The sequence below is a fragment of the Pyxicephalus adspersus genome, chromosome Z, assembly GCF_032062135.1.
Source record: "Pyxicephalus adspersus chromosome Z, UCB_Pads_2.0, whole genome shotgun sequence".
Taxonomy (NCBI): domain Eukaryota; kingdom Metazoa; phylum Chordata; class Amphibia; order Anura; family Pyxicephalidae; genus Pyxicephalus; species Pyxicephalus adspersus.
In genome coordinates, this window is record NC_092871.1 from 62,631,387 (window position 1) to 62,644,843 (window position 13,457).

At 38.4% G+C, this 13,457-nt stretch overlaps 1 protein-coding gene across 5 annotated transcripts in view; it reads left to right on the forward strand.

The window, feature by feature from the left end:
* The window catches only part of SH3GLB2 (SH3 domain containing GRB2 like, endophilin B2), a 97,257-nt gene that overhangs the window by 79,429 nt on the left and 4,371 nt on the right, over positions 1 to 13,457 (forward strand). For 2 of the 5 annotated variants that reach the window (XM_072431742.1, XM_072431743.1), the window contains exons 6-7: positions 1,234 to 1,296; positions 11,910 to 11,933. The exons of 2 other annotated variants lie outside the window; for them this stretch is intronic. In XM_072431742.1, coding sequence (XP_072287843.1) covers positions 1,234 to 1,296; positions 11,910 to 11,933 — 87 coding nt within the window. The remainder of the gene's footprint in view (positions 1 to 1,233; positions 1,297 to 11,909; positions 11,934 to 13,457) is intronic. One more of the 5 variants, XM_072431744.1, reaches the window with a different exon arrangement.

Below are 13,457 nucleotides of genomic sequence, written 5' to 3' on the forward strand. Positions count from 1 at the left end.
GGGAAGTGTTTTGTGATGTTGACATACTTTTTCAGGTAAATGGCATGATTTGATTTTTTGATTTTTGATCTGGGTAATTTTAGTTGTTGAAATGTAAGGGTTCTATTCTCTGTATGTCCCATTGATGCTTGGCACAATATGTACCAGACCAACACCTTTTTGATTGTAATATTATGATTGCTGTTTGTTCTGTCTGTTTTTGTTATGAAAATACAAAATTATTAAAAATAAAATGTTAATAGCCCAAATTAGCATAATTACCAAACTGGTATTTGCAATATTGTCTCAGCTTACAAAATAGCTGTGTGGCTGTACAAAATGCTGTTTTAAAGTGATATACAATAACACTGTATGAAGATGAATTAAAGTGATATAATCACACACAAACGTATAAAGAAGAAAGACAGAAAAAAGACAGGGTTTTTTTCTTTGACAATATAGAAGTGTGTTAGTTGAAAACTTATTACATATAATACAATATAAATGAAGAAATGAAGCATAAATTGTTGCATAGTAAACCATATATTCAGAATGAAGCAAGGTCATTCCCAGTAGTGCCTAATGGTAAGTATGACCTGTTGTACTAGACAGAAAATCCCTAATCGCAAGGATTGCAAATATACTAATGTCTCATATCCCAATATATTTCACCTTCCTCAGGGGCGCTTTTTGCCAGTTGTATTAAGGTTGACAGAATTATATACCAGGGATATCACAAGGGTAAGTATATATGTGTAAATTCAATATGAAGTTTCTTTTTAACAAAAGATGAGATTGCGATTAGGGATTTTCTGTCTAGTCTAACAGGTCATAGTTCCCACTAGGGCGCTAATGGGAATGACCTTGCTTCATTTTGTATATATGTGTACTATGCAATGATTTATGCTTCATAATATGTATTAGGTTCTCAATGAACCCTGTCATTTTTCTCTTTATTCTATATAGATAGATAGATAGATAGAGATAAATACATACACACACATTCATACATACAACCTTTGACTAAAGGGGACTGGGGGACTGTGAAAAATGTCTCTTGTTAGGGAAAACAGAGTTGCCTGGGATTTTTTATCTGTTAGAAACCATGGGGGGGGGGTCTTGGCTCCAATGATGTCAATTGCTCTCTGCCCCCCACTTCCATCCATTTATTTTAATTTGTTTTATTTGGTGTGCTTCTGTTTCTGCTTTGTTACTCATGTTCTCCCTGCATGACATGAGCTCTGTTCCCCGCAGGCTATGCCTGACTTTCAGGAGACCCGTCCTCGTAATTACGTACTGTCGGCCAGTGCATCAGCGGTAAGATGAATCTACTTTCTCTCCCTTCCTTGGTCCTCGTCATTCCCTGTCACTCCCTATCAGCTGCTCAGGAAATCTAGTCTGTGTCTTGCCAATTTATGAAGAGTTAAAGACTGATTATGCAGGCAAAATAAGTTTCTTTACTCTGTGGCCGAAGAAATGAAGTCATGGAAAGAAAACTGGAACCAAATTGGGAACTTGACCACATCAACCAACCAGTTCCTCTTTTGGTTTTGTCCTATAGAAGATGAGATGAAGTCCAAGAGGTCTATTTATAAAGCAAGAAGTCTGACATTCTTCAAAACATTATCTGGTGGGAAATCTTGCAGCTCCATGTATTTCAATGGCAGTCATTGATTTTCCACCAGCAAATGTTTCAGTGAATGTCAAATTCACTGCTTCATTGTTAACCCTCCTATTGAATATATACAACCGTTTTACCTTTGTTCCAGTAGCCTTTCCTCGAGTTTGTATGACCTAGCCTCTGTGACTATATGATTACCTCCTGGAATTAAAATTAGTGAGGCAGATTATAACCATATTTAACCTTGGTTTATCTTGAAAAGTATGGTTATCTAGCTGTAGTTATGATCCTTTGAGTAGAATGTCTAAGTTACTAACTTGGAACCAGAGTTTTGGAGTTGGAAGCAATTATTGGGTACTAAGAGGCACAAATGTACAGACTCTAACTTCACAGCCCTGCCTGGAACAGGTATGAAGATAATCCGAATAAACCACCTAATCCAAATACTTAGACCAGGTAAGTTACTTAGATTGCATAATGGTCAATGATCACCAAGGCAGCCGCAAAAATCTTATTCAAAAGGTGGTCCTGCATGGTATCCTTTTTGTCTCTTTCATAGGAGCTGTGCTTTTGGTTTAATTGTATTTACCACATTCCAACTACATAATACATTTTATGCCATTGAGTGGCCCCTGCACTAAATCAATACAATTTTTTGTACAGTCTTGTTTAGGTTGATCAGACCTATATTGCTATCCATTTTTACAATGTTCCTTATATCTCCCAGCAACTATACTACCTAAGGGCTTACCTAGCAAGTTCACGTTATATTCAGTCAAGTAGGCTGTCAAATGTGATAGATTGCAAATTGTACAATCAGAATATGTGTAGCCTGCTTAAAATGGTGCGTCAGGAAATGCTAGTTGCCTGTTTATCCTGACCCTGGTTTCACTGTTTTCCAAGTCACTGATGCACGACAAGTATGCATGCCAATAAATCAAGAGGTATAATATTTACCTGGACAACTAGCGTTTTTCAAGAGAGCTCAGCAGTGGACAGTTTTCTTTAAGGAAGCGAATAAAAAAAGATAGAGGTTTGAGGCTTGTGTTATGTCAAAAAAGTTATGTATTGACATAGAAGTATTTCATACATAATTATTATTATTATTATTAAACAGGATTTATTTATCGCCAACATATTACGCAGCTGTACAATAAATAGGGGTTGAAAATAACAGACTAATGACTAATACAGACAGTGATACAGGAGGAGAGGACCCTGCCCCAAAGAGCTTACAATCTGGGGAAATTTACACACAATAGGATGGGAGATATGTAGTGATGGTTTCAAAAGAAGATGGGTAGGCCAGTTTAAAAAAAGGGGTTTTGAGGGCTCTTTTAAATGAGCAGAAAATAGGAGCAAGCCGAATAGGACGAGGAAGACCATTCCAGAGAGTTGGGGCAGCCCTAGAGAAGTCTTGTATCTGTGCGTGTGATGAGGTTAGAGCGGAGCGGAGAGAACGGCTGGGGGAGTACTTTTTTTACCAGGTCAGAAATGTAAGACAATACCTGTAGAGGGATTTGAAGGCAAAGCACAGGAGCTTGAATTTGATTCTAAGGTGAAATGGAAGCCAGTGTAGAGATCTGCAAAGAGATGCAGCAGAAGAGGAGCGGTGGGAAGGATGGATGAGTCTGGCTGCAGCATTCATATTAGTTTGTAGAGGAGAGAGTAGGGTTAGTGGAATACCAGAGAGGAGGAGGTTACAGTAGTTCAGACGAGAGATAAGAGCATGTACAAGGAGTTTGGTGGTCTAAGGGGACAGGTAGGGGCTGATTTGGAAGATGTTACATAGGTGAAAGTGACAGGACCTGGAAATGTTCTTAATATGGGGGGTAAATGAGAGGGCAGAGTCAAAGGTGACACAAAGACAATGTGCCTGAGGGGAGGGCCGAATAACAGTGTTGTTAACAGATATATGTCAGGGGAAGATTTGGAATTTGAGGGGGGGATGATGATGAGTTCGGTTTTATCCAGGTTGAGTTTCAGGAATTGGTCATACATCCATGATGAGATGGCTGACAGGCAGCATGAGACCCTATCCAGGACTAAGGGAGACAAGTCAGGGGTGGACAGATTTGAGTGTCATCAGCATACAGATGGTACTGTAAGCCAAATGAGGATATGAGACTACCGTGAGAGGAGGTGTACAGAGAAAAGAGAACCGGTCCAGGGACTGACCCTTGGGGAACACCAGCAGAGAGGAGAGTGGACTAGGAAGAGTTACCATTGAAAGAAACCTGAAAGGAGGAGTCGGACAGATAGGAAGAAAACCAAGAGAGAGCAGTGTCACTGATACCAATGGAGCGCATGATTTGTATTAGAATGGGGTGATCAACAGTGTCAAAAACAGAGAAAAGATCAAGAAGAAGGACTGTAGTTAGACTGTAGTTAGAGGGTGGGGGGTGGGGGGGTTCTTTAGGATAGGGAGAATTATGGCATGTTTAAAAGCTGAGGGATATTTACCAGTAGAAACGGAGAGGTTGAATAAGTCGGTTAGAGGAGGGGCCAGGGTGGAGGAATTGGCACGGAGTAGATCAGAGGGAATTGGGTCAAGTGGACAGTTAGTAGATCGAGATGTTGAGAGAAGAAAAGAGATTTCGTCCACAGTAACAGGGGTAATGGAGGCCAATGATGATTTACAGGTGGAAAGGGGGTGGGTATGGTTGGAGTGGCTCGGTGAGCAGAGACATCATGTCTGATTTTGTCTATTTTATCTCTAAAGTAGGTGGCAATGTCTTGGGCAGAGAAGGATGTTGTGGGGGGTTTAGGAGGGAGTCAATTGTTGAGAAGAGTTTGCGTGGGTTGGAAGCTGGGAGGAAATGACTGCAGAGAAATAATTTCTGAGGCCACATTTTCTCCACTTGCACTCAGCTGCACAAACAGTCTTTTGTAGCTGTTTGGTGTGATTGTTGTGCCAGGGTTGGAGGTTGGCAGGGTGGGGGTAACGGAAGGTGGCAGGGGCTACTTTATCCAAAGCCAAGGAAAGAGAGTGGTTTAACATGGTGGCAGCTTTATCGGGGGAGGTGATTTTAGAAAGGGCGGGGGTTAGGGACGCAAGGCAGTTTGAGAAAAGGTTGTGGTCAAGGTTACGGATATCTCTCTGTTGTTGTCAAGGAGGGTGAGGTTGCAGAGTTTAGAAAATACCAGGTCCATCTACGTGTGTGGGGCCATTGATGTTCTAAGTGAGTCCAAATGAGGAGATAATGGAGAGCAGTTTAGCTGAGGAGGGAAGGTTGGGCTCATCCAATACAACAATAAAGTCACCAAGGATGAGGGTGGGCAGGTCATGGGAAAGAAAGTGAGGGAGCCAGGATGCAAAGTTATCCAAAAATTGTGATACTGGGCCAGGGGGGAGGTAGACAACAGCATCAATTAGGCGTAAGGGACTAAAGAGACGGACAGAGTGGACTTCAAAAGACGTGAAAATGAGAGAGAAAATGAGGAAGGACTCTGTATGTACAGTTAGGTGAGAGAAGGAGACCCACACCACCCCCTACTTTGTTGCAAGGTCTGGGGGTATGTGTAAAGTGCAGGCCTCCATAGGGGAGAGCAGCAGCAGAGGCAGAGTCAGAGGAGCAAAGCCAAGTTTCAGTGAGAGCCAGAAAGTTCAGAAATTTAGAAAGGAGAAGGTTGTGTATAGAGGTTAATTTATTGCCAACAGATCAGGAATTCCATAGACTGCCAGCGAGAGGGGGTAAGGACATATAGGTAGGGTGAATGGGGATGAGGTTAGAAGGGAGCGTCTTTCTGGGAGTATATGGAAGGGGGAGGCTGTGTGGGGGACCAGGGTTGGGTGAGATGTCACCAGAGAGTATCAGTGGGGAAAAAAGGTGCAGGAGCCCAGACAGAGAAATAAGGAAAGTGGAGGAGCGGAGAGACAATGGGTTATCAGACTGGGGAGGACAAGGAGTAGGGCCAACAAAGATAGAGCAGGGTGAATAATACATTTTTACAGATAATTGCGAACTATGTGCGTACATTAAACAATGTGGCAAACTGAAGTCCAAGAGAAGCAGTCCAGTAATATGGGTCCAAGTGAGGCTTGTAAACTTGCTGAGTTCCAGGAGTGGGGGATGATGATTCAGTCAAAGAGATGGTTTGATGAAATACCAGTTCAGAATGGCAGCAGCAGAGGATGAGTTGGAGTCCAGGTGGATAAATCAGTCCAAAGGCAGATGTGAGTGGCAGAGTAAAATAGTATGTCCAAATCTGTTCCAATTCCTGTGCCAATTCCCTGGATTAATTCCCATAGCACTTTATATAACATCATATATCATATCTCCAGTTCTGTTACAGTTCCTATACATACTATATATACTATACAATAAATTCCTAGTGAGTAAAAAAGGTGTGACTGTGTTTGGCCTTAGTAGTCCCTAGACCCAATACGTTTTGCCAGAAGGGGCTTCCTCAGGGGTACAAAATTTGTGACTAGGATCTAGATAGATTGAGATAACATGCAATATATCTATATTCACTAGACATTGTCAAATATTAATAGTAAATTGCTGTGAACAGTTAGAGACATGTAAGATGTGTTGACTCCTGATAAATTTAAATTAGAATAAATAAATACACTTAAATTATAATAAAAAATACAGCAAGTTCAAATGTCCTATTTCACAAACAAAAGTCATAACTAATTACTTCTCTTATGTAAGAATAAAGCCCAGGGTATAGTTGTATTTCTACTAGTGTGAAGTTCAGCTGAGCTATTATACAACCTGACATTCACATTATTGTAATCTGTACATTACAAAAAGTGTTTTCATTTTATTTCAGATATAATGTGGTTAAGAAGTTCATTTGAATGTAAACAAGTGTAATGATATAGGTGTAGGTGAGTGCTATGGCCTGATGTGTGTTCAGGTGTCCTGTTTGCACTCTTAATATATGCTCCCATCCAGGGCTGAACTTTAACATCATTTTGCACACCACCTAATACTAGGAAGTTAGTTAAGTGGCACCCCTGGCTCCCACTGCCCTGTCTTCAGCAGAAGATCAGTAAACAAAGATAAAGGCAGCAGCGGCTGCTCAACTTCCTCTGTCTGCTAAAAGAGTTTAAAAGAACTTGGAGTAACAGCTTTTTGGATTCAACTGTAAGTGTTCATGTTTATTTTAAAACTGCATGGCTGCTTGTGTGTACTATGATGGAAGGCTGTGTGCATGTTTCTGGATAAAACTGCAGGGCTATGTGTATGTTTGTGTGCCTGGTAGCTTTTTTGTGTGTATAGTGCCGCGTTGTGTGTATTTTTGCAATAGTGCAGGACTATGTGTATGTTTGTATTTAAATGAAAGAATATGCTAGTTAGTATAACATATTTTATATTTTAGTGAAAGCGACACCCCATTCACAATGGCAAAAAGTCTGTCAACAAACACAATAAAGTCTGCTGTTTATGAGCACTTTACGTTATCAAGTGATGGGAAACATTACTTGTGCCAATGTATTCTTGAAGATGATGGTAAAAAACAATGTGATGCAAAAAATAGCAGTTTCAGTGGGTCTAACAAAATACACCTACAAGAGCATCAAATTTGAGTTTTCATCCTAAAGTTTTAGAAGTTGTGAATATGAATGATATCAATTAAAATATTCCATCTACTTCTGGAATAAAAAATGTTCAGAAATCTACTTGAGACCAAACACAACTAGGACAATTCTTTATATCTGACAAAGTTACCATACCAATGACACCAGAAAAATTCAAAAACCGCAATATTGAAATGGTAGTAAAGAATAGTGTACCACTATCCTTCTTTTCACAGCCAGCCTTTTTAGACCTAAATGGCTTAAAAAACTTTCGTTGTTTCTTTGGAAAGAGAAAGTATAAGGAAACCTATAATTGAAGAGGCCAAATATAAAAAGGAAGAACTACGAAAAGGTCTGGAGGGACATTTCGTTTTCCTAAAAATGAATGCATGCACACTTCACAGTCAATTACTTTGCTGTTAATGGTAAATTTGTTGATGACAATATTAAAACAATAACGCGAACCTGGGGAGTAAAGGACACCCAGGCACATCACATCAGCAACTATCTTCAGAAGTTAGTGGAGAATGTTCTAAAAGATTTTGAAATAAAAAAGGAACAGATTCTATGTATTGAGCACAATTGAGAAAATGAATAAAGTAGATGAAGAAAGTGACAGACAGGTATTGAAGGAAGACAGTTCTGCAAGTATTGGAGAAAGTGAAAGCGAAGAGAATAGTGACATTTTAGATAACATTGTTGAAGAAGCATAAATGTACTACTATTCAACATACGCATGTTCATACTCTGCAACTTTCAATAAGAGATGGATTAAAAGAGCGTCATGCAACTACTCTAATGGGCAAATTGTGGCAAGTAACTGTTGCAGCAAGGGCCTCTAAAACAGATGCCATTTCAAAAAGACGTGCAGGAAAAGGAGCCATTTTGGATCAAACAACAGGCTGGGTCAGCACTTATTTGATAGTAAAGTGTTTGCTTGAACTAAAAGACTTTCTTGAATAACTGGACAATGAAAATGTTTTATTAACTGAAAGCCAGTGGACAGTAAGTAAAAGCACTGGGAAATCTAGTAAATTATTTTTGAAATGCAAGAGCTTGATATATTGCCTGAACAAAAGTGGAGGGTTAATAGCTGATGGCATTGTATCTTCAATGAAGAAAAGAGAGAATCTCTTACTGGATAATCAAATCTTGTTAGCTGCTATTTATGTTGATCCAATGAGCCGAATTTTGTTGAGCGATGACCAGACTGATACTGCAGGCTCTATGATGTAGCAGTTCGCATGAGTGGATTACTACCTGAATCACCCACCACTGGATGAAGCTATAAGTACTGGTAACTCAGGATCATCCTCTTCAAATGAAGAATTTGAATTTGAATCAAGACTTTGATTCCTACTTGGACAAAATGGAACTTTCAACAGTAAAGCGATGTTGAATATGCGTGAAAGATATACACAACCAGAAAATGTCCAATTATGGTGATTCCAGCAGAAGTTTTTTAAAGAATTAAAAGAAGTAGAAAAGTATGATTGCTAATCGAAACTGACTATAGAAAAAGACATCCTTGTTTATCCCGAGATTGTTAGTGATGTGGCTAGAACCGTAACAGCAATGCAACCCAACCAAGTCAGTGTTGAAAGACTATTTTCAGCTCTAAAAATAATCAAGTTAGTTTTAAGAGCTTCCATGAAAGAGGATCTGGCAGAAGCAAATCTGTTTGAATTGCATTTAAAAGCTAATCTACTCTACAACAATGTGGTTCATATTTTTAAACAGGTAAAGTTCCTGAATTTTATGCATAGTATGCTACTACTTTATAGCCATCTGATAAAAACAATAAATAAAACCTTATTGTTTTCATTTTTTTTGTCTTGTTTAAAATGGCCAATACAGTAGAGCGTCAGCTTCCTAGCAAGTAGTTCTGTGGTTAAATGGCGTGTATGTTGCCTTCCTTCAATCAACGTGGAAAATACATGAGCATAATACAGGGTTTCTCATTTTATCTTCACACTTTTGCATTAAAACTTCACACTTTTGGAACCAAACTTCACAAAAAAATTAGACTCCCTTAATATTCATAAATCAATAAATTTATTATAAAATTAAGAAAGCATTAATGATTAATAAATAATTTAATTATTACATATTTTTATTTAATGTTTGAGAAAAACCTTTTATGGTAAAAATATTGTTATATTTAATTTTATATTACATTTTTTGATTTATAAATAATTAGGGGGTTTACATTTTTTTGTGAAGTTTGGTTGCAAAAGTGTGAAGATAAAATGAGAAACCCTGTAAAAACAGAGTTGTCGGAGTCAGGGGTACCAGAAACTGAGGAGTCGGAGAGTCAGAGTCATAGAATTTATCTACCGACTCCACAGCCCTGGTTGAAATTATGATTTGTCCCGACATTGTGACCGATAGGTGTATTGATTTTTCCAATAGTAATAAAATGCATGTGTTTGTATTTCGAACTGTTGTAAGTTTCTTAAATTTTCTTTTGGTTTTCCCAACATAGAACTCCCCACATTTGCAGGTGATTAGATAAATCACCCCTTCTGTGGTGCAGTCTATGTATTGGTGTGGTCTATGGTTACTGCTATTGGGAAGTGTAATAGTGAGGGCCTCCTTAGTCCATGCACATTGTTTGCAGCGACCGCATCTAAAAGTGCCAGGTACCTTAGATGCTTGTGCTGTTCCTGGGTTTTTTGGAAAGTGGCTTGACACCAGATGGTCTTTCAGGGATCGTGATTTTCCATAAGTGATCATAGGTTTAGTGCCAATGAATTTGGTTAGTTTCAGGTCTGATGTTAGAATATGCCAGTGTTGTGTTAATATTTTATGAATCTGATTGTGTTGGTCATTGTATCTTTTAATAATGCGGTTCATGAGGGGAGCTTGTTTGGATGTACTGTCACGTATAAACAGAGGATACTTCCTGTGGTGTTGAAGGGCTCTTTGGTATCCTCGGAGTTTGTCTGTCTTGTAACTGTTTTGCTTCTTGTGTAAAATCTGAATATGTGGTACAGTTCCTTTTGAGCCTCAGGTATGGGCTGAAAGGGATGCTTTGAATTAAGGTTGTAGCATGTGTGCTACTGGCTTGTAAAATGGTGATGCCTGTTGTTTGTTTACGGAAGAGTATGGTTGATATTTTATAGTTGTCATCACGTTTTTTGTATAGGTCCAAGAATGGTAGCTGTGTTGTATTATGTTCCTTTGTGAATTTACAATTTTGTATGTTTTTTAAAAAAGTCCTCCAGTGATGAAAGTTATGCCTGTACATAAAACTAAAATGTCAACTATGTAGCGTTTCCATAGAAAAATATGTTGCTTGAATTGAGTGTTGATGCGTTTTCTCCCATTCTCCTAAAAACAGATTTGCGTACGATGGTGCACACCTTGTGCCCACCGCAACTCCTTGGGTCTGTATATATGTATTGCCGTCAAATGTGAGTATATTTCTAGTGAGGATGTATGTAAGTAGTGAAATTATTAACTGATTTTGGTTGGGGTCTGTGGGATATACATACTATCATGTTCATTATGTCTCTGTAACTGTTCACAGCAATATACTATTATTTTTTGAATAAGTTTTGTGTATATATATTACATGTTATCTCAATCTATCTAGACTGTACAGTCCCAAATATTCTACCCCTGAGGAAGCCACTTCTGGCGAAACACGTCAGGTCTAGGGACTACTAAGACCAAACACGGTCACAGCTTTTGTACTCACTAGGTATTTATTGTATAGTACATATATCCCAGTACTGTGAAACTATAACAGAACTGGAGATATGATATATGATGTTATAATTATGTATGAAATAATTCTACGTCAATACATAATTTATTTGAAATAACACACGCCTTAAACCTCAATATTTTTTATTTGCTTCCTTACACTATTCTACGAGGTGGCTATAAACATTCTTTTTCTACCAGTTTTCTTTAAGGCCTTGACATTGCTGAGGAAAACTACAAGCCTTTCTTCTGGAAACTCCAGGCCTTTCTTCTACATTGAGAAAATAGAGTAGGAGTAGCAACAAAGCACTAATACTGTAGGACACACAGGGCACACTACTCATCACAGACCTTCTTGCTTGTAATCCTGAACAAAGCTTCAATGCTAAAGTGTTCTATTTGTGGGCAGATGGGCAGGCTAGCGTTAACAATTTCACTGCTGAACATCTTCAGCGAACATTGTATGAAAAAAACTTGTAGATTCACACTGAATACACTTAGGGTGCTGTCATTGCAATCTTCCTTAAATAAATGTATATACAGCTTAATAGGAATATCTAGGTTGTCTTTACTGACATATCTTTTTCTGACAATTCTTTGAGTGTTTGAATTCAATTTGTCAACACTATTATTGTTGTCATTTATCAGCCATAGGCTTACCTAGGGCAGGGCACAGCATTCCATATGCCACAGAACTTTCTTGGCCTGTTAGGTCTCTTTAAAATATAACCCTACCTGGGCCAGAACATTTCTAACGTAACAGCTATGATGAATTTCATAATCTTGTGTTGTGCTCACAACGATCTGCTGATCATTAAGATAGGTAGATTCATATTAAACACTTTTTATTGTATTTATGGTTTGTGATAAGTTCAGTTTACCAATTAGTTGTATAAAAACCTTAATATACCCTATTATAGACCTATGTGTGCAGTGATCCACACTCCTGTTAATGCTTCACTTTCCTTCCCACCCCCTCTTTGTGATCATCATTCGCTGTTGTGTTTTGTTGAGTGCCTGTGACGTTATCCCAGACTCATCTCTCCTGTTCCTCTGTGACTGCAGCTTTGGAGTGACGAGGTGGACAAGGTAAGAACGCCAAAGACCACATGTAGCATTATTGTTGTGACCTGTGCCTTTCAGTACTTTATTAAAAAAAAAAAAAAAAAAAAAAAAAAAAAAAACAACAGGTCTCTACTTCTCAGGTCTCAGAAAATGCCAGCAATATGTGTTACAATTTCAATACTTCTTTGCAATGTTCAGTTTAAATGAGGGTATCAGTCGTCCCAAGATGGCCACAAGTTCCAACTATTGCATAATGTTCTCCAGGGTAAAAGCACCAAAAACAGTGCTGAGTGATTTGCATTTACACAGTGACCTGTTGGCTAAGGGGGTGTCCATGGGAATACTTATTTTGGTGGTATCTAAAAAGGCCCATAGGCATGAGGAACATTTCCTGGGAATTGTTGGTGAAGACCTTGTTGGCATTTATATTCAGTGTAGGTATTGAAAAGTGTCACTGATCTACCAAAAGAGTTTTCAACATCTTACAATAGTTCTTGTCATGTTGTTGGTCGTTGTGTCAATCTAAATCCCCACTTCTCCAGAAAGGAAACTTGTTGTTTACACTTTGTATTACAAAAGTCTTTTTTGAAATAAGCTTACATGTAGGCCAGCAAAGTAAAATTATTCTACATGGTGATGTTGGATATTTGGAGGTGTGGGGGTGTTTACCCCAACAGGCTTGAGATCAGACTTTAGATGAAGAACTAAGATGAGATGACCGCCTAATAAAATTTAAATGTAAAGCTAGGCTAGCAGTAAGAATGAACTGACAGATACATTTTCCTAAAGCTGTTTTGGTTTCCCTCTTATTGGTTACATATCCAAAAACCTTGGTGTAGGCCATGTGATGTCTCCTTGGAGAGTATCAGATATAGGTTAGGAACTAGCATTTGTGTCAGAAGCCTTTGTTTATTGGTTATCCTGTGATGTTGTTGTGCTGGTGTTTTCTGGGGCTGTGGATTGGGAAACCATTATGTCATGTACTTAATATTTGTGGAGGGCACCTGTTATTACCAAGACCTGTCTTCATGCTGGGAAAAGGACTGACTGTCCATTTTGTTGACCTTTTCCTCCCCTGTGAAAGAAGCTCTTCAAAATAGGTAGAGATAGGTGATTGTGATATTTCAGATATCAGATGTGGCAAACGTTTGTCACAACATCACATCTGTAAAAACCTGATCGAGGTTCAACGGTTTCCCTGCTCTATGCAAAAAAAAGAAACTCCAGACGAACATTTTTTAAAGTAACATTTTGAAGGACAGAAAATGCTTTCTTTATAATGTGAATTAGTAAATCTGACAAATTGCAATTAATACTCTGGTTCAAAACTGAAGTTCATGTATACAATGGCCTAGATGAAACTTAAGATGTAAGGTGTTACTTGGAAAATATTAACATTGGTGACTACAGTAATAACTGAGTAGTCCTATAAAAGAAAAGAGTGACTGTTGGCAAAGAAAAAATAAAAATGAATGTGTAAAAATGAGAATTAAATGTTTAGTTTTAGTCTGCAATACATTAGGACTGTTGAAATACATATCACCTTCT